This window comes from Manis javanica, chromosome 13, assembly GCF_040802235.1.
Source record: "Manis javanica isolate MJ-LG chromosome 13, MJ_LKY, whole genome shotgun sequence".
In the NCBI taxonomy this organism is placed as follows: Eukaryota; Metazoa; Chordata; class Mammalia; order Pholidota; family Manidae; genus Manis; species Manis javanica.
Window position 1 is genome coordinate 86,436,219 of NC_133168.1, and position 27,437 is coordinate 86,463,655.

General features: G+C 51.8%; 1 protein-coding gene and 1 long non-coding RNA gene across 14 annotated transcripts in view; one reads left to right on the forward strand and one right to left on the reverse strand.

Annotated features, from left to right (window-relative positions):
* Window positions 1-3,066, reverse strand: part of LOC118973187 (uncharacterized) — a 35,316-nt gene extending 32,250 nt beyond the window's left edge. The window contains exon 1 of the long non-coding RNA XR_005062428.2: window positions 2,465-3,066. This is a non-coding gene — a long non-coding RNA (uncharacterized lncRNA). The remainder of the gene's footprint in view (window positions 1-2,464) is intronic.
* NFIX (nuclear factor I X) overlaps window positions 1-27,437 on the forward strand; it is a 94,554-nt gene that overhangs the window by 12,481 nt on the left and 54,636 nt on the right. For 4 of the 13 annotated variants that reach the window (XM_037022547.2, XM_073220070.1, XM_037022549.2 and 1 more), the window contains one exon: window positions 15,078-15,609. In XM_037022547.2, the coding sequence (XP_036878442.1) occupies window positions 15,078-15,609 (532 nt within the window). The other 9 variants (XM_037022543.2, XM_017664531.3, XM_037022548.2 and 6 more) reach the window with 8 other exon arrangements.

Genomic DNA, 27,437 nt, shown 5'->3' on the forward strand with positions numbered 1-27,437 from the left:
TGCCCAGCCAGCACCCGGAGCTTCGAGCACCCTGCATCCCTACTCCCTCAGGGCCCTCCGCATTCCAGGGCGCTTCCTCCTCCTCAGCAGCCCGCCTTCTCTCGATTTCCCTTTCTTTGTGTTCTCCCCCCATCCTCCCGCCACTCCCAGGGGCTTCCCCCATTAGGGCTGCCATGGCCAAAACCAACAATGCTCCAATGAGAACCTGTGGGGAGCCCGCCCTGCCCCCTGGCCCGCCTGAGAGTAGATTCAGGCGGCGGCCCTTGCGCCCTGGCCACTCCTAGGGGGCTTGAAAGCACGTGTGCACAACCCTACTATGAGGCCAGCAGGGCACTCAGGCACATGCAAACCCACCCAGAAGGACGCATGCATGCACACAGCGGCTCGGACAGGGGTCGTGAGCACATCCTTGCCTCATGTGCCCCCAACCCCATAGGGATCCCAGGTACTTATGCACACTCAGGCCTGATATCCCAATAGGACTGCCAGGAGCACACATGCCCATAAAAATGCTCTTGCCTGACACCAGATAGGGGTCCTGAGCGCGCGTGCGCGCACACACACGCATCACATGCACTCTCTGCCTTACACCGGGACTGGAGTTCCCAGGTTGGGTGCTGTTCTATGCCCCCATGGGGGTCCTGGGCTCAGATGGGTCAGTGAGCCCACAGAAGCTGCTGGTGCCCATGCATGTGGCACCAGGCCCACGCAGGCAAGCGCTTCCCTAGCCTGCACACGCGTGTGTTTCACGTGAGCTGCACACCTGCCAGGCCGCCCAGGGCACCTGGCTCCAAAGCTGCATTCAGGTTGTTGGGGGAGGAGACTGGGAAGCAGAGGCCCAATTCCCACCATTTCTCTTAGAACACCCTCCTCCCTAAATGTCCCCGGGGTGCAGGTGAGACGCCCCAGAAGTGCTGCCCAGTGGCGCCCCTGCATGTGCTATATTTATATTGGAAATTTGTACCTTTATATATATTTATGTGTGAGAATCTTCCCCCATTCCTGCTCCACGTTTGTACTTGGATTTTACCACCCCCACTCGGCTTTGCCCCAAACCTGCAAGCCCATTTCGCCAAGCAGGGACCTGGGGCGAGGCGGAAGCAGCCTTCCCCCTGCCCACTGTGGACACCCACTTTCTTAAAGACCGGGCCACACCGCCAAATTCCGCAGCCCTCCCCGAAACACAATCGCGGGGGTGGTTGCTGGCGGCGAGACGTGGCTTTTTGGTGTGTGTTCACTGTTGCTGCTTAAATTAATCCTGAGTGACGGCCGGCAATTCCTCTCCACAAAGAGGCCATTTAATGCCCCCTCCTCTGGCGAAACTTCCACTGGGGCCCCCCTGAGTTCAGCTTGGCAGTTCAGGCCTGTGCTCCCAGCCTGTCTGTCCTTCTCAGGTGTGCTGGGGGCTTGGAGGCGGATTCCCTGTGTGCACCGTGGACATAAGGAGCGAGCGCGGGTGGGTTCTGGAGAGGTGGAAATATCTTAAAATAGAAGCGCATCGCTGAGCAGAGGTCTAGGCAGAGGCGATGGGGATGCCCTGGACTCCCTAGACTGCACCACTGCCCAACCGTTGCGCTTTGTTGCCCCACCCCAGCTGAAAAAAACTTAGACCATCTTCTGTGCTTTCTCCGTCTCCTCCCCGCGGGGGAATCCAGGTCGCCCCCAACATCGCCCTGAAGCTCCAACCCCGCGCCCTTGGTGTGCAACTCGTTTTGTGTCTTTGCAAACCCTGATGGAGCCGTGCTGCCATCCCGTGCACTAGCTACAGCGTACGCACTTCGCCAGGCGCCCGCCGCCTACGGGCTCCCTTCCTTGACTGCTTCCAGGTGTTATTTGCGCGTATGAATCTGCTACAATTGGAGGGGGGAACACGAGTGGGTCAGGGTCGTAGGGAGGCTTCCTCTGGGGTTAGGAAGGGGGAGGACCGGGTGCTTTTCACGCCGCCAAACATGGATGTTGGCAGTCCAGGGCATTTAACCGCGCCGCACGGGGTAGGAAGGGACAGCACAGCCCCTGACCGCGTGGATGGCCCTGGCCGCGGGGTCACTAGACAGCTGCGAGCTGCGGGCCGGCTGTGCGCAAAATAGCGCTTGCGCGTGCGAGGAGGAGAAAAGGCGGGAAATGGTGCGTCGAGGCCCCGGATGTGGGAAGTGCCTTTGCCACGTGACCGTTGGGTCGCTGAGGTGGAACCGCTTTAGGGATGGAGTTAGGAGTGAGGACCGCTGCCTCCGCGGGCAGGTGAGGGGAAACCGGGAACTGGTCTGAAGGAGCAGCGGCAAAAGGAGTCGTGGGCCATTTGCGACCCCGCCAATGGCCCTAAAATGATGCAGGCGCCTGGACTCCGACGGAGCGGGGGTGGTCCCTGTGCTGTCCTTTGGACTCCGCTCTGTGCAGGAGCGGCTCCGTCCCGCCTAACTCGCCCAGAGAACCCCAAATGTGACCCGCGGGGACGCCTGGGGTCTACCTGGCTCTCGTTATGCGGCGCTGGCCACTTGCAGCAGGAGAGGCCGCCGCCGGTCGGGGATGGAATGGCGGCGCTCTGGCCTCGAGGCTCGTTCAGTCCGCAGGCGCGCGGGGTGGGGCTCGGGGTCGCCTTTGCAGACGCTCCCTGCTCCTGGGCCCATCCTGACACCCGTCGGGGATAATGCGCCCGAAGGCTTTGGAAATGAATGTAACGGGGGATGATTCCTGTTGTTCTTTGGCCGCTCACGAGCCTTGTGGGTTTAAGCGCCCCAGGATCCGAGGGCGATTTGGGGGCGTAAATCCCGAGAGGGTTCCTCCTCCACGCCCCATGGCGCGCATCGCTTCCTCCAGACCCCAGGCCTCGGAGGAGCCTCCTGGTTTTATCCCCAAGCCGCCTATTCTTGGGGGGAGGAAGGGTGGGGAAATTTACCAGGATAGATTGTTTGTTTCAAGGCTTGGCTGGGTTTGGGGGCGTTTGGCCTTCATCGCACACGGGGAAGAAATGTGACTAAGTGGCAGAAAATGCGCTTTCCCTTTCCCTCTCGCCTGCCTTCAGGCCGCGGGAGTTGCGCAGCCTCCAAGAACCTTTTTAAAAATTTGCCCCCACATCCCCTGTGATCAACACCGCCTTCCCGCTGGTGGCTGACCTCTTGAATTTGGGGCTCTAAGGCAACCCCACCCAGTGCTGCCAGCCATTTTGCAGCACTTTCTGGGCAGGCCGGGGCAGAAGAGGAAAAAGTGAGGAGAAGTGTGCGCTGAGTGGGCCCGACTTCACCAACCTGTTGGAGGAGGAGGATGGTGTTCCACTGAGGTCCCAAAGCCACCCGCAGCCCAGCTCCAACAGCCCCTTGGCCATCAGAGAAAAAGCCCAGGGCCCTCTTCGCTGGCCCGCCCCTCGAAAACCTTTATAAACCCGACTTCTCAACCGAATTACTTAAATGCACTTTGATGGTGTTAGGTCCTTTTCCTTTTGCACGTGCACATGACAGCCTGCGCCTGCTTCCCCCTGGGGAGGTGACCCGAGGCAGTGGCTGAACCTGCGCTCTGCACCCTGGACCCAGAGGCGACCTATCCCAGCAGCACCCTCCGCCCCCGACCTCCCCACCTACCAGACCACACTTAGCTCCCTTCCCAGTTCCCCTTTATATTTCGTGTTATCTTTTCCTGCTTAAAAAAAATTATTTAAAAAAAAGTATTTTAAAAAAATTTAAAGGAGTTTTATTAGTTCTGTTTAAAAGCGTGAGACAGAAGCTAAATGATGGAAACAGGCTGTTAAAAAAAGAAAGAAATACATGCCCGTTGCACTCCGTGGAGCTGGCAAGCCTTGCTTGCCTCGCGACTGAGCTTTTGGTCGCCAGTTCCCTGGTAGAACCGGGCATGGGGCACCTGGGATCTCGGCTGCTGAAAGGCGCTATAGAAATGCAAGGAATTATTATGATTTTAATAAAATTGTGTCTCATTTAGGAGCGTGCCTCTGCGCTGCCTCTGTCGTCGGAGCCCAGGTTTGCCACGGCAAAGTCTGTAATCAGAGAAAAATACCAGCTTTGTTGAGGGTTAGAATATATCATTGGCTAATGTGTGTAGGTTTAAAAAAAATAATGCTAAGCATTGGAATAATTAAAGAGTAAGAAATAACTCATCTCTCCTCTCCCCTCGGCATTGTCTTATTTAAGGGTGGAAAGCGCGCTTTTAGGCAGAGCTGGTTAGTTTTAATGCCGGCTTTTTTCTCGCCCTCCTTTCCCTCCGCTTCGGTCTGATTCGCAAATCCCTAAACTGGCACAAGCCGGGAAACTTGCAGCGGCTGTTCTCCCGGAGTTAGAGCCTTGCTCTCCTTTTTTCCCCTCTTTCAGAGACAACCCTCTCCTCTTCCCTCCCCCAGCCCTGGGCCCTGACCCACTGCTTGGTTTGCGCTAGAGCGATTTAAAACAGAAAGAAAGGAAGAAAGGAGCCGGGCTCTGGTACCCCTGTGCCAGCCGAGGCTGCGTTTCAGAGGCGGCCGGCTGGTGGGAGAGTCAAACCGGGTGTGTGTGTGGGGGGCACTCAGCTGCAGTCTCGATGCCTATCCTGCATCTCCCCCACAAAAAAAGGGATCAAGTAATCAAATATTTCTAAAGATCGCAGGCTCAAACAGCTCAGATCCCTTGTCATATTTTAAATTAAGCCGAACAGTTCTTTCTTCCCAGACCCGTATGCAATAGGAAGAGAAAATACGGTCCTCGAGAGCCCGCCTTGGCAGCCCTGTTTGGTAGGAGAAAGAGCTGCCCACTTGGGCTGGGTCTGGCGTCTAGCCCCAGGGCAGTGCCACCACCCACAGGACCTAGATTTGGGGAAGGACAGCAGGGTCTAGGGCCACTGGGGGGCACAGCCTGGGGAGATTGCGGAACAGAAGAGCTCTGCATCAGAGCTACAGAGGTTTGCTCCGGGCTGGTGGGAGGCTAAGTGGCTATTTGGTCCTTGCTCCAGGTGTGGGGTGGAAGGGCCTGAGAGGAAGAGGAGCCTCTCCGTAGTGCTTGGGGAGGATTTGGCTCCCTGAGAGAAAGGAACGGGAAAAGTGGGCAAGAAATGGGGGTCGGGACTTGTTTCTGCGGGCGCCAGTGGCTGTGCAGTGCCCTCATGTTGCAAGGGGAGTTATTTTTTTATTTGCTTCAGGTGTTTTTAATTAAATGTGTTTCTCTTTTATTTTCCTTGTTATTTGGTGCTTAGACTTTTCAGCGATCCCTTGCATTTGTCTTTTTACATAAGCAGAAACTTTTTCTCCCCTTGGAGAAATATTGTGGGAGGTATTTTGCTTTCAGTACTTTCTCTTTCCTGCTTTTTTTAAAATTTAGTTTTAAAATTATAAAGTAAATTTAGTGCTAGTGAAAGTGAGGGGGGAGCCAGCTGGGGCTGGAGCCTGGGAAGGGGGAGGCAGATGCAGCGGGGTTGGGCCTCCCTTTCCCCAGCAGTCCCAACCCAGGACCCCCCCACCCAACACACACACACACACACCGTCTCCTCTCCTTTCGAGGATCTTGTGGACAGGGATGACAGCAGCCTGCCCTGATGGGTGCTCATTCACTCTCCAGCAGACCCTGGCTCTGCGGAGCCACCTTCCCCCATACCCACACATACTGAGTCCTCCACCCCATCCCTGCTTGTGGACAGGGTGAAAGGAGAGGCAGGAGAGACACTTACTCCCCTTGGATACTATAGCTGTTTGGCTTTCAGCTCAGGTGGGCCCTGTTTGTGCCCCACAGGTGTCCTGCTAGCCTGGTAACCTCACTGCACAGTTAGTTGCCCTGTTGATGTGATCAGACTTGGGCAGGCACAGAAACCCCTCCGCAGCAGTGTGGTGTGAGGGGCTTCTTTCCATCACCCATTTTTGTGGTCACATGAGTAGCATACCCTACTCTGTGAACATGTGTGTACATAGGTGCTCACATTTGATGCTATTGGTGTGGGCAGGAGCTATTTCTAAGGCACGTAAATTATGAGAACTCTATAGCTTAAAAACTAAGGCCTGTTCAGCAGCGCTGAAAATGTTCTATTAATCTGGGTGAGGTTTCACAGGTGTGTTCACTTTGTGAAAATGTTTCGAGCTGCTGATTTAGAACTGTGGGCTCCTCTGTTCTTCTTTATCTGTGCCACGTTTCAGTTAAAAAGTTTATTAAAAAAAAAAAAGAAGGCCCAACCTCTAAAGAAAAGGCTAGCGTTTCACAATATTAATTATTATTATTTAAATAAGAATGTCCTCCTGCTTTCTTTGCATAGGCCTCCTGCTAAGGAATGGCAGGAGAGCTTGTAAAAATTAGTGAGCTGATAAAATGCTCTGCAGGCCTGTGGCCCATGAGGCTTCCTGACCTGTCCACGTATAAGGAGGGCTTGCAAACTGGCTTACAGACTCAGGGTTAGCTGTAGGATTTTAACATTTCAGGACCAAAGGATAAAAAGTGGTAAGAAGGAAGTTACTTGCCAATCACATTTTGCTGTCAACATCTGGAGAGCAAAATTACAGCTGTTCTCCCTCCCCCCCATTACCACCTCTCCTTTTTTTCTGCACACTTAAATTTTTTGTACGCGTGCCATCCATACTTTGGTTTTCTGCTATGTTAAAACATTTTCACGCGTCTGCTCAAATCGAGTTGTTGGGTTTAAGCTTTAAAAAAAATAAGTATCTTATAGTTTGACAGTATAACTTTTGGAGTGATTTATTTGAACAGGCCTGCAGTCAATTGATAATCACCTCCCTTTTCTTTCCCCTCCTTGGCCTTCCCAACACCATTTAGGCCAGATGCCTGGGGGAGGGCGCTCCGTGGCCCTCGCCTCTGCTTCTCTGGGCAGGTACTGACAGCTTCACCCTCCACGGCCCTTCTGCAGTGTTTTTGTTTTCCCTTCGCCCCCCAAAAATATTTGAACCAAAAAGCCTCTTTTTTTTTCCCTCCACCCACAGCAAACTGAAAGGGCTAGTGAACCGTGATTCAACAGAGCCAGGGCGCCTCTTTTCTTCCTTAGCATTAATTAACTCAAGTTCGTTAGGACGTTGGGTCTGTCGCCCACAGTTTTCTCTTGTGTGTGCTGAATCGGGTCATAGAGGGAGACTTCCCGTGCAAACAGTTTGTGTTGGAGCTGGAGGACACAGAGGGGGAGAGAGGGTGGGAAAGAAAGGGAGCCGGGAGGGACGGAGGGATCATGGTGGAGGGGTGGGCATGGTCCCGAGCTCTGGGCACCCCAGTGCCAGCCTTGGAGGGGGCTAGACACCAGGGGAATGAGAATTCTCAGGTTTCCTTGGCAATGATACTGATGATAAAATATTTGGTGGAGAGCAATACATTTTGAGGGATTGAAACCATGCCTCAGTACAACTCCTAAAATTGTACATTTTGGGGAAGCCGCTCACCCAGACAAGGCCAACCCAGCTCTCCTGAGCCCTGCAGCAGTGAAAATGCTGGGCTGTTCCCATCCTGGCCATCCTGCTCTCTGCCTGGGGTTCTGGGCACTGCCTGTTGCCGCAGCAACTGCAAGAAAGAGGCTCTCTCTGGGCTGAGGATGCAGGGAGTGAGACTGGCCGAGGGCTCAGGGACTCGGAGACATTCTTCTCTCTCCCTGGTCCTTCTTTCCTGTGGCAAGGAAAAGAGACCCAGCAAAGCAAGAGGGTGTCATAGGGATCCTGACAGACCTCTTGCAGAGGGCCTGGAAGGTCTCAAAATGAGTCTCAGCGTTCGGACCAGTGGTGCTAGAGGCAGAGGAACATCTCTCCTGGAGGATCCCCAAGCCTTTTGTGGGTCGGGAGTTGGCAGCCAGGCCCTCCTGCGAGTTTTCAGCATTTTTCTCCATGTCTGGCCTTCTCTCCCATCCTCCAAATATTTTAACAGAACACGCTTGGGCTGCAGACCTCATCTGCTTAATGCTGGCCTCCCCTTCCTTGCTTTCCACCAGCTTTTAAGTTCTTTAGCGAAAGTTGTGAGGCTGGCCTGTGGGGTTCTTCCTTCTTCCAGGGACCCTGGCCACGGTGGAGTGACACTTTCCAGGCTGATGAGGGGGGTGAGGCTCAGACTTTGCAGCATTGCCCTTGCCCCTTGCAGTCCTTGGCTGTCACCTGTCCTGTGCACTCTGTGGAGGGTCCCACCACCACACATCTTGGCTGTAGGATAGAGCTCTGGCCTTCCCAGCTCTTACTCCTATTTGGTGACACAAGGAAATTTCAAGCTAAATAGTGAATTAAAGACTAGGGTTTTTGTTTCCTATTCTTTGCAGAGGATGAAAGTAAACAATTTCCAGTTGCACCAAAGAGAATAGACGGTTTCCCTCAATGTCCCTATTCCTACCCTATTTTATTGTGTGCCAGGAGGGTGAGGGGAGATGTGCCTGGAGCAGGGTAGTGTTTGGAGCCAGAACAAGGCTGCCTGTTGGCCCGATCCCAGGCCACCGCTCCTGGTTTGTAGTCAGGAGGAGAAAAGGAAGGGAAGAGGGGGGTTGGTTTTATAGGAGAGGAGTGTGCAGCCTGGTTCAGAGGCAGGCCCTGTCCTAGACCCAGCACAGGGGTGTGGGGCAAATCCATTCATCCAGCATAAGGACGCTGGAAAAACTGTGTGGGGCGCCTTTCCTGAGCAGAGGGAAACAGGCCCAAGTCAGCCAAAAACCCGCTTTGTCCAAATTCTCCGAGCCTCCTCGAAATGTGCATTTTCTGGTTTCCATGACTAGCATTTCCAGTCTTGGATGATTTCACTCTGGCTGCGGAGCTCTTCCTTCTTGCCCCCTCCCCCAGAGAGAGGAGGCCTCACCAGCCTCTAGGATAAGCAGGCTCCTTCCTTTGGCTGCCTACAGTTCTCCTACCATCTCTGTCTGTGAGTCTGGACACGCTCTTCTTGTGTCCCTTCTGTGGGACAAGACAGGAGAGGACAGGGATCCAAAGCTGGCCTCTTTCAGTTTGGGCCAAGGTGGAATTATAAAATCCCAGGAACTGGACTAATTGAGGCTCTATTTGTGGCTTTTAAAAATTTCCTGTGTCCTTTTTCACCCAGGCTGTAGATACGTAGTAGTAAAATGGATATTGAAGTATCTGGTAATTCCTACATATATTTTGTCAGTTGTTTGCACTAACTGTATATAGTTATCCAAATTAACATGGAGATATCAAAATGTATGTGTATGTGTGTGTGTGTGTATATATATATATATATATATATATATATATATATATATATATATATACAATTAGCATGTGTCCAGGGTCTGAGAGAATAAATCTGGCCCTTAAAGCAAACAGGATAAGAACAAATAGTATTTTTTTTTCTGAGATAAAAAGACCTTGAAACAGTGGCCCTGTCTTTCAAGATATAGCTTCTTGGGCTTTTATATGTTTCACTATGGGCATGTATGGGCCAGTTGTGAAAACCTGTGTCAGGCTGGGCAAATTATTTTGTTTCTTTGGAGCATTTTGAATACTGTACATATGAGTGAGGTTCTGTACGTATTTTCCTGTTTTCCCTTAAATAATCCACAAGGCCTCATTTGTTTTGTAGGTTTTTTTGGAAAACCACACATTTTACTTTCTCGAGATAGAAACAGTCATTGTCTTTAGCTAGTTTTTCTTTTTTTTTCCGCCCCATCCCAAAGCCCTTGTCTTTCCTCCTTGTTCACTTTTCCTTCTGGGCCCTGTACGCTTTCCCTCCATCCTTGTCCTCTCTGTTGTCGTGGGCCCAGTATCTCTCCAGGTTTGACTTTCTTCTTTCTTTCTTTCTCCCTCTATCCATTCCTTTTTCTGTGGCTTGCTCAGTCTTTTTCTTTTGGAAGCACATTTCTCCCAGTGATGACTGAAACCCACATGGGTATTTCAGAACTGTTTCAGTGAAAACTGTTGCTTTTAAAAAAAAAAATTCAAATTCATATACCCGACAATACCAAGAAGGAGGCCTTTCTTTTTTACAAAGCCAGAGAAATTCCTTTCCAAAACCAAAAGCGCATGTGAATTTTTAAAGCCTTATCTCTGGCTTCTCCATTTTTCTTTTACGTGGGGAAAATACCATTTCTCCCAAACTTCCCTCCTTTTCCTTTATTTTTTTCCCCTAGTCGTCATTAATTTTCTTTTGGGCTCGCTGCTCTCACTGGCTTCCCTGGCTCCCTCCCTGCCCTTTGTTTTTTCTCTCATCCCCTTTCTCCCTCTTCTCTCCTTCTAGAGGCCTGCCTGTCCTCTTGCTCCCTCCATCTCCTGAACCCTAGCACTGTGAGTGACTCAGCCAAGGAGAAGCCTTGAATGTTCCGAGGTTTTTTTTGTCTTAGCTCTGGTCTGGGTGCTGAGCGCCTGAGCTCCCCACCGGGTGGGAGGGGAGAAGGGAAGGAGGCTGAGTCGGGGACAGGTAATCTTCCTAGAGGAGCCTCCTCTCTCTTTACAAAAGGGGGACAGTCCCCCTTTTGTCTGGGGCTCCTGAGGGGCGTGTCCAGGGCCTAAAACCACTACCAGCGGCATGCAGGAGGAGGGGACTGCAGGGGCAAGGGCTCACCAAGTATTTTACTGGAACCTGAGCGGTTCTTCTCTGTGTGTGCCCATGGGAAGGAGAGACAGAGGGAGACCCTTTCCCTGCCCCCACAAGCATTCAGAGTACCTTGGCCACTCTTCCAGGAAGGCCTCCCCAATCCCCCTCAGCCAGCAGCCCCTGTGGAAACAGGATGAGGGGACATGCTGCCTGGTAATCCACTCTGCCCACCTTTAAGGTTATGGCCACTGGCAGGAGAAGGACAATTGACAATCGACAATTGTTCTGCCTCTGTGTTCTCCCTTGGGAAGGGCCTGATGCTCCTCGGTTAGGGGAACATTGAGAGGGCTTAGTGGATTCTGCTGGGCTTCCTGAGGCTCCATAGAGACACCCCACCGGCCCTTCTGGACCACTTCTGTGTCTGGTCTCTCCGAACTCCATTGACCTTTGATTCTTCCCTCCATCCAGCAATGAATTATGGATTTTGTCCCGTTTCCCTAATGTCCACATAGATCCTTCCATCCGCCATCTCTGAGCCACCCACCCAATTCTACCATCAGATTTAGAATCAGTTCATGTTCAGTGTATCTCTTCTACCTGGCACTGTGGTCTGTGAAATGGAACATGCCAGAATTCTCCAGGAGGCTTACATTGGCCATTTTCTGTTTGGGATCTAATATTTAGTATAAATCAAAATAGCAGGAAAACACCCCCTTTCCAAAGACAGGCTCCTTTGTAGTTTTTACCTTCTCATCTTGACTTTAGGAAGTAAGACTGTTTCTCTCAAGGTGGATAGGCAGGATTTGTTATCTTATGTCACTCAGCTAACATCTTTGGCTAATTGGACTTAGGGTGGTTATTAACATGACGTTAATTATTGAAGTCACCCTAAGAAGCCAGTCCAGAGTGACACCTGCCTCCTGTTCTCTCACCTCGGGGACAGCTGTGAGCTCACTTCAGACCACTCAGGACCAGAACGGGGGTTCCAGGTGCTGGGAGGAACCTTTCCCATTGTCAGGGTTCAGTGCCAGCCCAGGGCTGCATGTTTTGCTTTGGCACACCCCAGGCACTCTTCTGGGAACGTTTCTGCAGAGCATAAAGGCGGAGAGAGAGCACAGTGTTTCAGATGGGGCAGAAAGGGGCACGAGTGAGCAGTGACCTTTCCCATTGCCAGCTGAGGACTGAGCCCCCCCTGGGGAGAGGGTAGCTGTAGGGACTCCTCTGAGCAGCGGGATCAGGCTCACTGTGTCCACGTCCTCCTCTGCTTGTTTCTTTAATAACTGTCTCCTTACTGCTTCTGGAAAGCCTAAGGCATGGCTGCTTAATAGCCCCTGTTGGAGAGAACCACTGTGGAGGAAGGTGCTCCTGGCCTTTCTTCTCAGTGCTTACCTTCCTGCCAGCCTAAGGGGAAGGCCCAGGAGCAGGGGCTCCTGGTGGGCCTCTTCTCTGTAACTCTGTTTCCCCAAGGCTGTTCCTTTTCCTGATAGAGCCTTTTCCTTTCTGTTTTGTTGTTTCCTTTCTTAACTTTCTCCCTGCTATTTAGGTTTCTTATTTTATGCTCTTGCACCTTGCTCCGTGTAGTTCAGGCCCTTTAGTCTGAATTGAATCAAGTGACAGGTGAGTGTCCCCCTTCCTCCAACTAAGAGACACTAAACACAGATCAAGTGGAGGGGGCAGAGCTGGAAAAAGCAAAGAATTAAGTGGCTGGGTGGTGGGGGAAGCATTGGAAAGACTCGTCTGTTTGGAAGTAGTGTCCATCTTCCTGTCTTTGTCATTTCTCCCCCGGGTTGGCTGTTGTGTTTGTGGCTGCAAGTAGCGCTTGTCAGCGGAGTGCTGTGACAGGAGGCTATTTTAATAAACTGTTGCAGTTTCTCGAGCCGAGCTGCATTGCGTTGGCACCCTCGTCACCACTAATGGAGCGTGCGTGGCTGGGTGTGGGCTGAGGGAGGCAGCCAGCGGAGCCCACTGTGGGCTGGGAAGGGGGTTTGCAGAGTGTTGGGGGGCTGCTTGTCTGGGAGAGCTTCTGCAAGCAGCAGCCAGACCCAGGGGCGAAGGGGTGGCCGCACCCTGGGCACCAGGTCCCTTCCCTGGAAGTGCTGCTGGCATCGACACTTTCCGAGCTCTCTTTCTTCTCTTTCTATTCATAGCACCACAGGCTCGTGTGTATGGCCAGGGAGGAAAACTTCCACTCGCCCTGTGTGCTCCATAAATAAAAAAAGAAATAGAACCAGAAAAAGAGAGAGTGTGCGGGCCTAAGAGAAAGAGACTGAAACCAAAACAGAGAGAAGGCGCAGCTGCTTTCCCCAAGGCCTTCTGGGGCTCCCGCCCGCCAGCCTGCCCGCCCGGAGTCAGGCCTTTATTTATTTAATTTTCTGTTAAAAAAAAAAATTCCGAGTCTTCCTCAATCCTAGTCCCCTCCACCCTCCCTCCAAATTTGCTGGGTGGCCGCTGCCAAATGGACCCGAGTGGGAGCCTGGAATGAAAAATTCATAACTGCTGGACTTTGCTTGTTCATTAGACGTGAACTTGTCGATTGGGCAAATTGTTTTTGGTCTCCAACTGCCGGGGGCTCTCCCCACCCTCCCGGCTTGCCCGGTTCCCTCCTCCCCTTGGACTCAGCCATTGGCTGCTCGAGGATGTCTCATTGCCAAATAGGTGGATCCTTCCCCCTCTCTCTCTGTCTTTCTCTCTCAATCTCTCTCTTCCTTCCCCCCTCCTTTTTACTGGCTTTGGCAGGAGCAAGTGGATAGGGATTGAGCATGAAAGGGGAGAGAGAGCGAGTTTGAGAGAAAAAGAAGCAAAAAAAAAATCCAAAACCCAAGCAGCGCTTGCGCGCGCGCGCGCGCACACCACACACACGCGCGCGCGCACACACACACACACACACACACACACACACACACACACATACACACACACACACACACACACACACACACACACACACACATCCCATCCACGTCCCCCTCACTCCCTCTCTCCCTCCTTCCCTCCCTCCCTCTCGCGTTCCCTCTCTCTCTCTTGCACGCGTCTGCCAGCGACAGTCTGCAGCCGGTCCGAACTCGTCCTTTCCCCGGGAATCTGCGAGCTCCCCCTTTGCTCCGACCGGGCTCCGAGGCGGAGGGAGGCGGCTCGAAGTTTACACCCCTGTGCCGCTGCCAAAGCCGAAAGCCTTTTTCCTCAGCTGCCGCTTTTCCCCCTCCTGGTTTTTGTTTTTGTTTTGTTTTGCTCGGGGGTGGGGTAGGGTGTGCTGTGTGTTGGGGGTGAGCGGCTGGGAGGCAGGTTTTTATTTTTAAATTTTGCATATTTTTCTTTCTTTTTTTAACTGGAAGAGGATGCACAGGGGGTGAAATTGAAAAAAAAAATTTTTTGTTGTTGGCTTTTGTTTACCTGCCGTGTGTGGCAACTGGCTCGCTCCCTCGCTCAGCTTGCTATCCCTGACCTTTCTTTCTTTTTGCTCCTTTTCAAAAAAAAATATTAATTTCCCCCTTCTGTGCAATGGAGCGTGGAGGGGGGAGGAGGGGGAAGGGTTTGAGAATCCACCCAAGCCCAGCCCCTCTTCCCCGGAACACCAATAATAGCCCCCTTTAAAACATTTACCTTCCTCCTCGGCTCCGCCCCCTCCCCCTCCCCCACCCGCCCCCAACTCACAACTCTGTTGAGTCCAGAAGCTCAGAATCGGGCGTTGGGCTTTGCCGGGTGCTTCAGATCAATGGTAATTATTTAATTTTTTCCGGTTTTATTTTTGCAAACAGAAATCAATTATTACTTAAACTTCAAACAAGCAAACAAGCAAAAAAAACAAAAAACAAAAAAGCGAGAGCCCAGCCCTCTGTCACCTGAGTGAGAAAGGGGGTGAAAGGGTCAGTAGGGACGGGGCCTCAGGACGCCCCATGTAGCTTTTAACCCTAATGTGGCTGAGACAACCAACTTATTTGTGCTAACAAGAAGTGTTTTGTTCCTTATTACTGTGATTAACATTAGTATCCGTGTGGATAACAATGCTGAAATCACATATTTAGGATTTAGATCTGATTAAAAAATGCTGGGGTGGGTGTTCCAGTTGGAGCAGGAGAAGAGAGAATGAAAACAGCCTGGGGAGGGGAAGCCAGATCCGTTTCCTCGCTCGCTTGTGGATGTCATGTTCTCTCTTCTTGGTGGTGGCCAAAAACCGACCTGGCATCAGGCTCGAGGCGGCTCCTGCATGCCCCACATGTGCATCTGTGGGTGCCCTTGCAGACCGGACACCGCGCCGGGTCGAGCTGACACGAGTTTGCAGCTGCGATAGAACATGGAGATGTCATGGGCGCGACAGAGCCTGGCGGGGATACCAGCAGCGTGTGTGTGTGGACGGCAACGTTGTCTGTGTGCGCGTGTGTGAGTGAGGGAGAGAGAGAGAAAATAGGTGTGTGCTCAGGCTCCGGGTGCCTCTGTCTGGCTGCTGAGGCTGAGATGGGAGCAAGCGGCTGGCTAGGCTGGTGGTGGTTCCAGACCACACTTTTGTAGAACAATCACAAGAGAAAATTGTCGTGGGGGGAGGAGGAGAAGACGATTTTTCTTGTGATCCTCTTCTAACGCCGCTTCTCTCCTTTCTCTTCCCCCTCACCCCGTCTTCCCTCCTCTTGTCCCTCGCCCCGCATGCTCCCGGCTTGCCGCCTGCAGGATGAGTTCCACCCGTTCATCGAGGCTCTGCTGCCTCACGTCCGAGCCTTCTCCTACACCTGGTTCAACCTGCAGGCGCGGAAGCGCAAGTACTTCAAGAAGCACGAGAAGCGGATGTCGAAGGACGAGGAGCGGGCGGTGAAGGATGAGCTGCTGGGCGAGAAGCCCGAGATCAAGCAGAAGTGGGCATCCCGGCTGCTGGCCAAGCTGCGTAAAGACATCCGGCCCGAGTTCCGAGAGGACTTCGTGCTGACCATCACGGGCAAGAAGCCCCCCTGCTGCGTGCTTTCCAACCCCGACCAGAAGGGCAAGATCCGGCGGATTGACTGCCTGCGCCAGGCCGACAAGGTGTGGCGGCTGGACCTGGTCATGGTGATTTTGTTTAAGGGGATCCCCCTGGAAAGTACTGATGGGGAGCGGCTCTACAAGTCGCCCCAGTGCTCGAACCCCGGCCTGTGCGTCCAGCCACATCACATTGGAGTCACAATCAAAGAACTGGATCTTTATCTGGCTTACTTTGTCCACACTCCGGGTAGGTCGCTTTCAATCCCTCCCTCCCCTATTTTATTTTACTTGCTGGCATTTGTTGTGTTTATTGTTCCTCCTTTTTCCAAACGATACATAATACATGCAATGGGCCTAACTGCTGTACCTGTCCTGCTGAGGCCTCCAGCGTATTTGATGTTCCTTTTTCCCGTATTTCCCTCCACCCTCTCCATTCTTCCTCCTTTGCTCCCTTGCCATGTTACCAATTTTGTGCATCTCCATCTTTGGAGGACTCATCTTTCCCAAAAGACACTGCAGGTCTTAGGACTGGAGCCAAGGTGCCCCAGAATTACCCGCGATGGTGAGTCTGTGATGAACATCGCCACCAACACCACTACCACCACCACCCAAAAAAAAAAAATCAATCGTTGCTCTGATTTAAAATGAGTCAGAAGTATAGGGGGGCAGGTGCTGGTTTTCCTGCCATCTTCCCCTCAAGTCCTGGGGGAAAGCTGGATTTGGCACATGGGGGTGGGCAGCAGTTCAGCAGAGAAAGGGGCATGTAAGCCCTACCCCCACCCCCAGTGTGAGATGGAATGAAGAGAAAAGAGGAGAGAAGGCAGAGGTGGGCAGATTCTGGGGCCCATATGCCCGGTGGTTGCTGTTTTAGCTGGAATTTGACTGTCAGAGTGAAGGAGAGTCGTCTGATTTCATTGAGAGCGAAAATGAGCTGAGACTCCTTGTGCTCTTCCCCTTCGTTGTGTTCCGCTGAAGCAGCAGCGGGTCCCCAGGACAGACGCCCAAAGCCCCTGCACCTCTGCCAGGCACTGAGAGGCTCTCCGGCACAGTCAGGGAGCCGCACTGCTGCAGCAGAGGTCTTAACAAAACCATCAAAAAACTCTTGTCAAATTTCCTTTTCCTTTTGTGTTCCAAGTAGTTCCAGTTTTCCTCTTTGCTGTTCCAATTTTACCCTGTATTTTAGGTCAGGATGGTTCAGTTCTCCTCTCTTCCTTCCCACTCCCCTTCCCTTTTTATAATTTCTTTCCGCTTTTGTTTTCTTACAAATTGAAACAGAGATGGCTGGTTAATTTTTAGCCTCCACTCAGCTACGCCCAATTTACTGCCGCCTTTGAAACCTAAACGGGCGGCACTCTGTGATTAAGCAAGGCAGAAGTGTGTTTACATTATGCCCAACCAACTTGTAATGAGGGGGCTACCAAACCTTTCTTTCTCTGTGTGTGTTTTTCCTTTCCTCCTTTCCAGTATTTCCCCCGTTGTTTCTCTTCTTTCTCATTATGCGAATGTAGGAGAATGTGGCTTAACTTCAACTCTGTCAATGTTCTCTCCCACAAGTGTGTGTGAGTGTGTGTGTGTGTGTGTGTGTGTGTGTGTGTGTGTGTGTCTTCCTTCCTGTTCATTCACAGAAAAGAAAAGCAACTCACTTTTCTGCTGTGGTCACCCTCTTGCCTGTTGGGAAGTTGGGATAAGTATGACTTAATCCAGAAATGAAATTTGGGGTTGCTTTCCTCATTATGTTGACTGGGATTAGCACTGAGAGTTTGTATGTTACGGAACTCTGGGGAGGAAAAGGTGGTATCTGAAGCTTCTCTTCTTGCTCATTCTCTCACACTGTAAGGAGGGTAGTTGGTTAGAGACAGTGGACACGGTCCCCGGCCCCCCACCGCCCCTACTACCCTGCCTCCTGTCATGGATCTTTCTCAGCCTGAACCTGGCCCTATATGACTATGACCCTTCATGAAGAATGACCAACTGCCTGTCCTCTCCCCCATTTGTCCTTTCTCTTTTTGAAAAAGAGACTAAAAAAAAATTTTTAAGTAATCGCCTATTCTCTGTCTACACAGTGAGTCAGAGTGGGGAGGGTGTGTGCCTGCTGGCTTAAGGGAGGCTTAGAGTCTTCAGCTTATGTCTGTCAGATAGCTCCTCTGCCAGGGTATCCTGTACCTTCTGATTTTAGAACTAGAGCCTCCAGGACAAAAATCAATACTCATCTTCTTCCTGAGCTGGCTTCCTCCTGCCCTGCTCTCTAGATGGATCCCTGTAGCAGAGGTGTTTCCCTGGCCTCTTTTATTTTAGACCAAATTCTTGACTGCTGCCAGCATGGGGCTGAGGTGGGAAGAAGTGTGTGTGATGAAGGAGACTGTTTTCTGGCTAGCCTTCTGGCTCCGGGACTGACCGGGCAGATGTTGGGAGAAGGGAGGTGCTTCCACTGCCCCCCAGCTACTGTGAGATCATTTGCCCAGTAATATGAGTGAATTCATGCCCCATCGCATGCACCCAGGCCACCTCTGTCCCAGTTGAGGCAGAGTTCCTTGACAAAAGCTGAGTGGAAGACTGAGGACGTTTTTAATAATTCATCTATAATTCAGCTCCCTGGTATCCAGGTAGTTTCAGTGAGGGTAGGATTTTTCTTGCTAGAACTGCTTTAATTCAAGTGTGCCTTACTAAAGGAGTGGGGGTGACTTGGTGCAGCATGGGCCACCAGTGGCCTTGGGTAGGGGGTCTCAAGATGGCATGGAGCGAGCACAGCTTCCTGTCTGAGCCACCCCAGTTTTCTAGGAAGTGTGTTCTGGCCGAACCCCCAAACAGCATCTGTCTGGGAGCACAGCCTTCTCCAGGCCTGAGCCTATAGACACATTCAGACAGTGCCCCTTGCTCCTTCCTCCTAGTGTAAACGGGGTACGGCCAAGGTGGCAAGGGATTAGACAAGAATTGCTTTGGACTCAGAAAGAAGTGCTTGTTTTCCTCAAAACTGAGCTGAAGAACCCGATCTGGCTGAGCTGGTGGCCCTGGGTTTGATGAAGAACAAATTTGACATAGTGGTAAGCGTGGGGCTGTGGTTTCACCTCCAGACGCCTTTGTGATCCATGGCCCTCCAGTGCCCTTGTTTTGCCCCACATGAAGCTAGGGAATAAAGGACGCATATGTGACATCAGGAGCTCCACTCCCAGACTCTGGGATCTGAAAGGCTGCCCAGAGCATGCCGTGGCCCCACATGGGCAACCCTCCTCTGGGAAGGAAGGAATCTTGCTGAGTGTCTGCTGTTTAGAGAGGAGGTCAAGGCAGAGCTAGGTCAGAGAGCACTGCCATGGGATGGAGGAGGTACATTCCTGGTAACAGCCTTCCATCCAGAGGGGGTATCCCTGGACAACTGGCTGGAAATGGAGGGTTGGGGAAGGGGTAATGTGGGCCAGGAATCCTCTGCCAGTGTGAGGGCTGAGCTAGTGGAAGCACCGCAGCAGACTATCTCTAGGGCATCTGCAGGGCTCTGAAAGTCTCCTGGTGTGCTCACACCTTCCCCCACCCAGGCCTCAGTCAGTGGTAGGAAAGAAAAGAAATCTGAAAGTAATAAAGTGCTTTCCTGCCTAGAAATTTCATCTTCTCCCTGTCAACAGTGGAGGCCCACCAAGTCCAGGCATTTAGGTGGTAGCTCCTCATCTCAGCTGTTTCATTATGGAGAAGGAACCCCCACCACCAGTGCCAGCAGTTGCAGACTTATGGCCAGTCTTGATTCATCCATACCCTCCACTGCCTGCCCACGCCGGGTTTAGAAGAAAATCTAGACATCATAGCCTTTTATCTGTAAATATTTCTGTACACATCTCTAAAGATAAGAACTCTTGAAAAATGTACCCGCAATACCACTATTGTGCCTAAAAATAATCAACAACTTCTTTATATGGTCAGATAGCTAGTCAGTGTTCAGTATTTCCTTAATTATCTCTTAATTTTGTTTGTTCACATGGATCAAAACCCAAATCAGGTTCCTTGCACTGCAATGGGTTGATGTGTCTTTCAAGACTCATAATCTCTAGGTGGTCCTCTTCCTCCTCCTCTTCCTCCTTCATCTTAGTTTCTTTTCTGGCAGTTTCTGGGTTGCTGTTGAAGGAACAGAGTCGTTTGTCCTGTAGGGTTTCCATGCCTGGACTCTGCAAATTGTGCTTCCCTGGGTCATTCAGTGCCCTGCTCTGAGAGGAGATTCTGCCTCCCTCCTGGCCTGATCCTGGGACAGCTGGGCCTTACCTGTCACAGGAAATGGATTAGCACCTGAGGATTTGTCTAAGTGAACATTTTCAAATGTAAACTTGCTCTTCTGAGGTATAAGAGCTCCTGGTTTTTGCTCTGTGCTTCCAGGCTTGGAGTTTTGAAGTGAGCACTGGTTTTCAGCCGCTTGTCTGCATCCTTCTCTGGTGTGAAGGTCATCTCTTGGCCATGTCAGCCCATCCAAGGTGGGGGCCAATGCCAGCGATACCCTCCAATCCTTTGCTGGATGCCTGGCCTGTCTGGTGGCTCTGGTAAAAATGCATGGGAGGGGTCACAGGAGTACCAGCCGCCCTCTCAGAGGGCTAACCCCTACCGTGGCCCCTATGCCACCTCACCCACTGCCTCCTTTTTCAAAGTTCAGAAATGCCACTGGTCTGTGTCTTTGAGGCAGCACCATCTGGTGCCAGGGCTGGTGAAGACAGATTCATAAAATTAGCAAGACATACAGATGATCTTTTAATGCAACATAGGATCCCCTTTAGAACATCCTGAAAGAGATACCACTGTCATTCAAGGGTCAGCTTTGGTTGTTGTAAAATTCTTCTGTTTGTTTAACTCAGAGGATGGTTAAGGGATTAAACCAGATAATACTTTAAGGTACCAGCACACAGCAGGCAAGCAGTGGATGGCAGCTGCCTCAGTTACTATTGTTAGGATCTCGTGAGCCCAAGGCTGTCTCCGTATCACCTTGACCTGTCAGTCTTATTTCTGTCTTACAGGAGACCCAGGTGAGAGCTAATTTTTCTTGAACATGGCAGCCTTTTACATGCTGAAGGTAGTGCTCACGGTTCCTCTCCCCTCTCCCCCAGGAAGTTGTCCCTTCTCCAGGCCAAACATTGCCAGTCAGTCCCTTCCGCCTCCTGCATGTGATGCAGCTCCTTGTACCCTTGCCATTTTGTTCACCATCCCCTGGAGGTCCTCTTAAACTGGGGTGTTTGGTATTGAACACAGAAACTCTAGGTGTGATCATATCCCATGGGAGCTATAGGATTTTCGGGGCCTCCCAGATATGTAATTTGTGGGACCTAATGCAAAATGAGAAAGCAAGGCACCTAGTTCAAAGTGATTAGGAATTGGGACACAACAGTTAAAGCATTAAACCAAGCATGGGGTCTGTGTGACTGGCCAGGCTGCCTTTGCTCTGTTAATGTGACATGGGTGCCTGGCTCTCTGTCGTCTGAAAGGGTGATAGGGCTCAGACTGGCCTCAGCAGGGGTGTGGCCCCAAAGAGGAGATCAGAGATGCCCAGACCCGGTCCTTGGGCTTGGTTTCATTCTGGGACTCCTTTGGCCATCTACTCCCATCCCCTTTGTCCACAGCGCATGTCTGCCCAACCAGTCAGGGGTCTGTGCTAGCTGGGACATGCAGGGGGTCTTGGTGCTGTACTCCACTGGCTGGTTGGAAGCTGTAGTTCAGTGAAAAAAACAACCACCCTTGTTTGAGCTTGAGCCGGGAGACATGGGCTGTGAATAAGCCAGAGGGGACCTGGATGCCTGAGCATGGTGACCAGCTGTGCTCTACCGCCCACCCAGGGGAAACAGGGCCACTCTGCAGCAGGAGGGCTGGGGTCCAGACATGCAGAAGGACTTCCTGAGGATTTCTTTTACTTTTTGGCATTGAAATACGCACTTGGTGAACCCACTATGAGCAAAGCCCTTCTAAGAATGAGAGACTCATGCACATGGCAGGCTGGGTGAAGGCCTTGTGATGATTTCTAGAAGGCACTGTCCTGTAGGCGTGAACATTAAGTGATCTTAGCTGGAGGGGAGAGAAGACCCAGCAGGGCTTCCATCAGGGGCCCTGAAGAGGAATACAGGGCCCATCTCGACCACCATATAGTGTTGCAGAGACTTGGGGTGCCGAGGAGGGGTGGGCCAGAGGGGCAGAGGGCTGTGCCATGGTCTCCCTCTGTTCTGGGTCCTGTAGCAGCTGACAGAGGACATAGCTGAGTGTCCCCCTTTCTGCCAGGAAAGAAGGTAGCTCCCTCCCCACCCCTTTTCTCTTTGCCCCATCAGTCCCACCCCCCCACCCTGTCTCAGGAGCTGCCACGCTTCAGTTATTTTATCCTTCAGTGTCCGATTCAGAAGTCCTTTCAAAGGCCCCAGCCGTGTCAGCGCAGTGCTCACACAAAAGGCCTCTTTGATTTCTTGTTTGTTTTCATTTGCCAGCAGAGGGGGAGGGGGCAGGGGAGAAAGAGCTTCTGGATTTTAAAATTTTTATTTGGGTTGCTTCATTCTTAGAGGAGTCGGCTCCCTGGAACTCCTTTCTGATTTGGGGGCTTGGAGGCAAGGGGCGGCCTTCTGGTGAGAGGGCTGGGTGGGAAGTGCGGGCTGCCCCAAAGTGAAGGAAAAGGTTATGGGGCTTCAGGACATAGTTGTTGATTCACTTTCAGACATTCTGTCCTAGGCCTGAAGGTGGGAAGAGTCAGATTGGAGCCCTGATGGTTGGGTGGGGAAAAGTCTGAAGTGTCAGCACCAAGGGACACTCCCCTGCTAGCTGTGTCCCTAGCAGAGGCCTCGTCACAGCTGTAGGACCTGTGCAGTCCTGAACCTCAACTTTGCCATTTTCCCTTTACCATTCCTAATTCTGCCATTTCTCTCTAGGTTAGACAGGAAGTGGGGGTCTTTCTAGCATGCACACACCTCAGAAATTCTTAGCACCTTGAAACACAGGCTGGGGCTCCCACTCTCTATCAGGGAATAAATTGGAGGGGTGAGAGGTCTACCCAGCAACCGGGCATCTGGCCAGCAATAGTGCCCACAGGCCCAGGATGAGTCCCCCAGGCTCTCTCTCTCACCCCGTACCTCTCGTCTGTCCATGATGGCTGCTTTGTGAGACGCTGCAGCATGCGTGCAGAGGACCTAACCACTTGCTTGTGGAGGACTTTGAGGGCATGCTGGTACTGCTGAGGCACTGCCCAGGAGGGAGCAGAGGCTGAGAGGAGCCAGAGGGCCACTCATGCTCACCTCTCTGGCAGAGACACACAGACCAGCACCTGTTGGGGTGCATACTTTAAACACATACGGGTGCACCCTGACATACTAGTAAGAAGAGGTGCAGCCTGTCGGTTGTCATGCCCTTGCAGTGGCCTGATTGCCAGGGCTTGAGAAGAGAGCACTGGAGAGTGAGGCTTGGGCAGGTGGTCACGGGCGTCAGCAACAGGGAAGTGGGCCCATGGGGTGAGGGGGGTTCCGTAGGGCTTGGTTGGCAGACGGGAGGAGGAGGAGGCTGGGGGGCTGAGAGATAGATAAATATAGCTGATGGCATTTCTGATGATAGGTTTTTCTTGGCACTGAGGGCACTGTGGAAAACAGCACGACAAACGCCCGGCCCCACAGGCCGCCGTCGCCATTTTAAGCATGTTTGAGCCGAAGGGTTGTTGGCATTGGAAGAGGGTCCCAGCAGGCGGAGGGGCTGTGCAGGGATATTTGGCTGGATTGGGCTTTATTTTACCCAACTGGGTGCCTGGGTTCCTTACTTTGTCCAAATGAATATCTAACTTCTGATTTTCTGGCCTTCTGGAGACTTAAAAAAAAATATCTGGGTGTTGCCATCTGTGGTCCTGTCTCCCAAGTGACTTATGCCCCACCAGCCGCTGTGGCCTGCCTATCAGTGGGGATGTGGCTATCCCGGCTCTTTTCCTCACATTGGATGTCTTCTGGGGGGAGGACCATTGTTTGCTGTTATTTCAGGGACACACAGTAACTTAAGGGGTACACTTTTGTCTAGGCTCCGAACCTCTTGTTCCTTGTTGACAGAGAAGAGGGCATCCCCTTAGTCTCTGTCCCCCGCTTTGATTCTGTTTTTCCGCTGAAGGTCCAGTATGGCCAAGGCACTGTGCTGAGTCCTGTCTGTGTGTTGACCACCCAAATTCTCACACCAGTTCTAGTTTTAAGCCCATGCTTCAGGTTGCACACGCACATGTACATGTATGTGTGTGTATGTGCACACTCAGGAGACACACGTGGGTTTCTTTGGGTAGGGAGGAATTGGTGAGCTAGACCTGGGGACCTGGGAGGCTTCCTGGAAGATGACCTGCTTGAACCGCACCTTGAAAGACGTTGAGGAATTAGCTCGTTTTTGTCAGCTGGCTGAGCCTTTTCAGCCTGTGGGGAGCTGATTCCCTCCTCACAATGGCTGAGTGATACAGGCGGGGCAGGTATTATTATCCCCCATACAGAGAAGGGAACCCAAGTACAGAGATGTCAAGGCACTCAGGTCACACGATGCGTTTCCGGCAGAAGGACCCCAGGTTCCAGGTCATTAAGCACCTCAGCTTCCCTCTGGGGCCTCGCTGCCACCCCTTGAACTTTACCAGTATTGCTGGCCTTGGTGGAGTCTCAGAGGAGAAAGCCAAGTGAGTCCCCTTGGCCTCCATCGCTCTCTAGGAGCTTAGACAGAGGGTCTGAAGCCCAGCCTGTGGCTCAGCTCAAGGGCTCCCCCAGCCGCTGGGATGGAGGCAGTGGGCACCTGGCCTGTCCTTGACACTGGCCTCCCTCCCCACCCGCTGGCCCCCTGCCTCTGACCTGAGAGGCGGCATAATGACTTAGATGGGGACTGTCGGCTGGACACCCCACCCCGCTGCAGCCAACTCAGCTTCTTGGCACCCCTTCTTGGAACTGGGGGAGGGCAGGTAGAGTGTGCAGGAAGTCCAGGCATGGGGCCAGGTGAGCTTGGCTGGATCTCGGGATCCCTGATCCTAGCTCTGTCACACCCTTTTCCTGGGAGCCTGCTTGAAATTGCAGTTTGAAATAAAAATGAATGTAATTATCCTAATTAACCAGATGATCGCTGGAAGTTTTGCAGTAATCTGCTCTTCACGGCCTTTTGTGCTCCTTCACATAGCACTCTTACCCTTATCCATTTCTTAAAGTTTGAAAACTTTGGGACTGTGTATATAAAAATTCTCCCAACTTGCTGAAGGGCTGGGTTGTGGGAGAGGCTGGCTGGTTCATGGCTAAAGATTTTACCTGTTTCTGTGGCTTGTAAGACAAGGACGTACCCTCTTAACCATTGGTATCAGCTCCTGTAGAGCAGGGTTTCCCAACCACAGCACTGTTGACTTTTGGGCCAGGTAATTCTGTGTCGTGGAGACCATTCTGTGCATTGTAGGTGGTTAGCAACATCTCTGGCCTCAGCCCACTAGATGCCAGTTGCAACCCCCCACCCAAGGTGTAACAACCAAAATATCTCCAGACATTTCCAAGTGTCCCTGGGGACAGGATTGACTAGGCTGAGAACCTGGGTGAAACAGGGATTCAAACAGAATATCCCCAGTATTTACCTCTTGCCTCTCCTCTGGTTCAGAACCTCACGTACCTTTTCTTTCCTGGCAACAGAACTTCTGAGCCTCAGCTGTCGCCCTGCACATCCTAAGCCATTTTCCCTTTTCTGGGCAGCAGGCCCCTGCTCTGACGCCGTCAGGGCTCCTTTCCCCCATGGGAATGATGAGCCCCTGCTCCAGGTCTCCTGCTGAACAGCCGCCTGCTGTCTTGCTTCATCTTGGTCTCCCTGTGTGCCAGGCTGCTGACACAGGCCCTGAAGCAAGGGTCTGCTGCTCGGCTGACCCAGGCCTATGTGGTGAGCCAATGACCCTATCAAGCCCATCTTGGAGCCCAAGGAGCGGTACACGTTCGTTTCTCTCTCTAGCATGGGTTGCAGAGACTGGAACTGTTGCCTGAACCTCAGCACTGCTCTTTTTAAATGATGTATTTCTTTTTATTATAGTAATAAAACACACTGTTTGTAAAACATACAAACAATAGAGAAATGTAAGAGACAGGCAGGTCTGCAAACCACCCTCCTGCACAGGAGAGTAACTCACTTCCCAGATTCATGTAGGTTCTAATTTTTGTCATCAATTCACATATCAAATAACTTTTAAATATAGAAATATCTATTTTAATAGCAGACAGTATGTTTGGGCTGATTGAATTGAGTGCTGTCAAGTACCACTGTGGTCTTAATTTTATCCAATCTATGCCCATTCCACTCATGTCCCCTGTGGCCCCAGGTTCAGAGCCATCTCTCCTGAAGTGACAATTTCTGCTTATCTATCTGGGAACAGGGTGACCGGCATAGCATGTGTTGGTGTCTGAATAGCCAGGGTCCATGCCTAGGACATTCCTGCTAGCAGTGTAACCCTGATGGTAGAAATCAGGGCCCAAGCCTCAGCCTGTGCTGAGACCCCACCAAAGGCCCAGCCACCATAGGGGTTGAGATGGGGCACCGAGGGAAAGAGGGGCCTTTGAGAAGTGGCCTGCTTGGCTGTGCCCTGCTTGGCCCCTACCCCTCACCTCAGGAGCTGTCTTCCCACCTCTTTCTTAGAGGCCCAGCGTGCTTCTCTGCATGGGACCAATCCTCCACAGCTAGCTTTGTGTCCTGGAGGATTTTCTAGACCTACAGACTCCTTCTCAAGGCAGCTGCTGCTTTTTTCTTCTTTTAAAATGGGGTGTCAGTGTCTGTCCATCAGCCTTCCAGGATTTATCCTATCATAACTCTTTGTGTCAAGCTTAAAGACATGGCAGAGAGAAAACTGTTCTCTCCAGGCCAGGGGTAGGGGCAAGACAGGGAGAAGGAATCTGGAGATTGCTTGCAGCTTGGTCTGGTCTCTTGGAGGCTGCAGGTGACAGCTGGGAGTAGGGTGACACCTGGTGACTCTTCTGGACTGGATGGAGTGTGTTGAGAGATCAGGAGATCCCTGGAGGTGGCCGGCAGGAGGCCGACCGAGTGCAGCCTTTGAGGAGTGTGTCCTTATTATGCCTGCAGATTATATCCCTATTAGCACATAATTATTATATAATGGGTGTTATTGCATAATGGCAATTATATAACACATAGCCCAAAATGGGGGGGGTATAATAAGTGTATATCCTCTGGCTATAAATAGCCACCAGCCCTGCACTGAATCTGTGGTCACACCAGAGCTACCTTATAAATACCCTGCTCTGGGCTATAAATTTCTAGGTGGTGAGGCAGGCAGGCTTGGTACCTAGTTAGGGGGTGGTAGGAGAGGCCTGCAGCCCCACCCAGCCACATGACCTCATTGTTCCCATAGTAACAAGAATGCTCCCTGGGGGACCAAGGGAAGAGAGGCCTTTAAAGGGAGGAAGGAGGCAAATAGAAAACTTGGGGTGGGGTTGCTGAATCTGGGGTTGACTGGGGTGGAATCCCAGGGGCAGAGGACTGGGTAAGGTGAGACAGGCCATCTACCCTCAGGTGTTCAACCAGCACCAGGGCAAGAAATTCCATTTCTTTCCATCTTCTCTTTAGAGGATCTCAGGTCCCCTCCCTGTATATAGCAGGTCATTTGAGACTCAGCTGCCTGTCTGGGAGAACAGGGAGCCAAACGGTCTCTCCTCCTCCTTCCTTCCCCCAGATGATCTCTCTGTGGTTCTGAGGCCACTTTGCTGGATGGGAGTTGAATGGCACACCAGAGCTCTGCACCCCAGCTATGTACACCCCAGAGGGTGGGGCTGCTTCCCCTACCAGAGGTTTTCAGCCAGTTTTGGCCTTAGTAATATAAGAAATATGTGAACAATTTGGTGTGTGTCTCAGAGAGCCTCATGGAAGTCATGGCACTAGGAGATGATGCCTGGGAAGAAAGAGGAGACAAGGATAGTATTTTGGTCCCAGAAGAAGCTATGGGGTAGGATATGATCTTTTTAGGTGTATGAGAGGTAGTTTCATTTTGGTGAATAGCTACTCTTGTATCCCTGAAGGTAGAAGAGGAAATCGGCAGCTGGGGGGATTGAAGTTGGTTGGGAGGGAGAGAGGGAGGGTGGATGACCAACTCATCCCACTTTGCCCAGT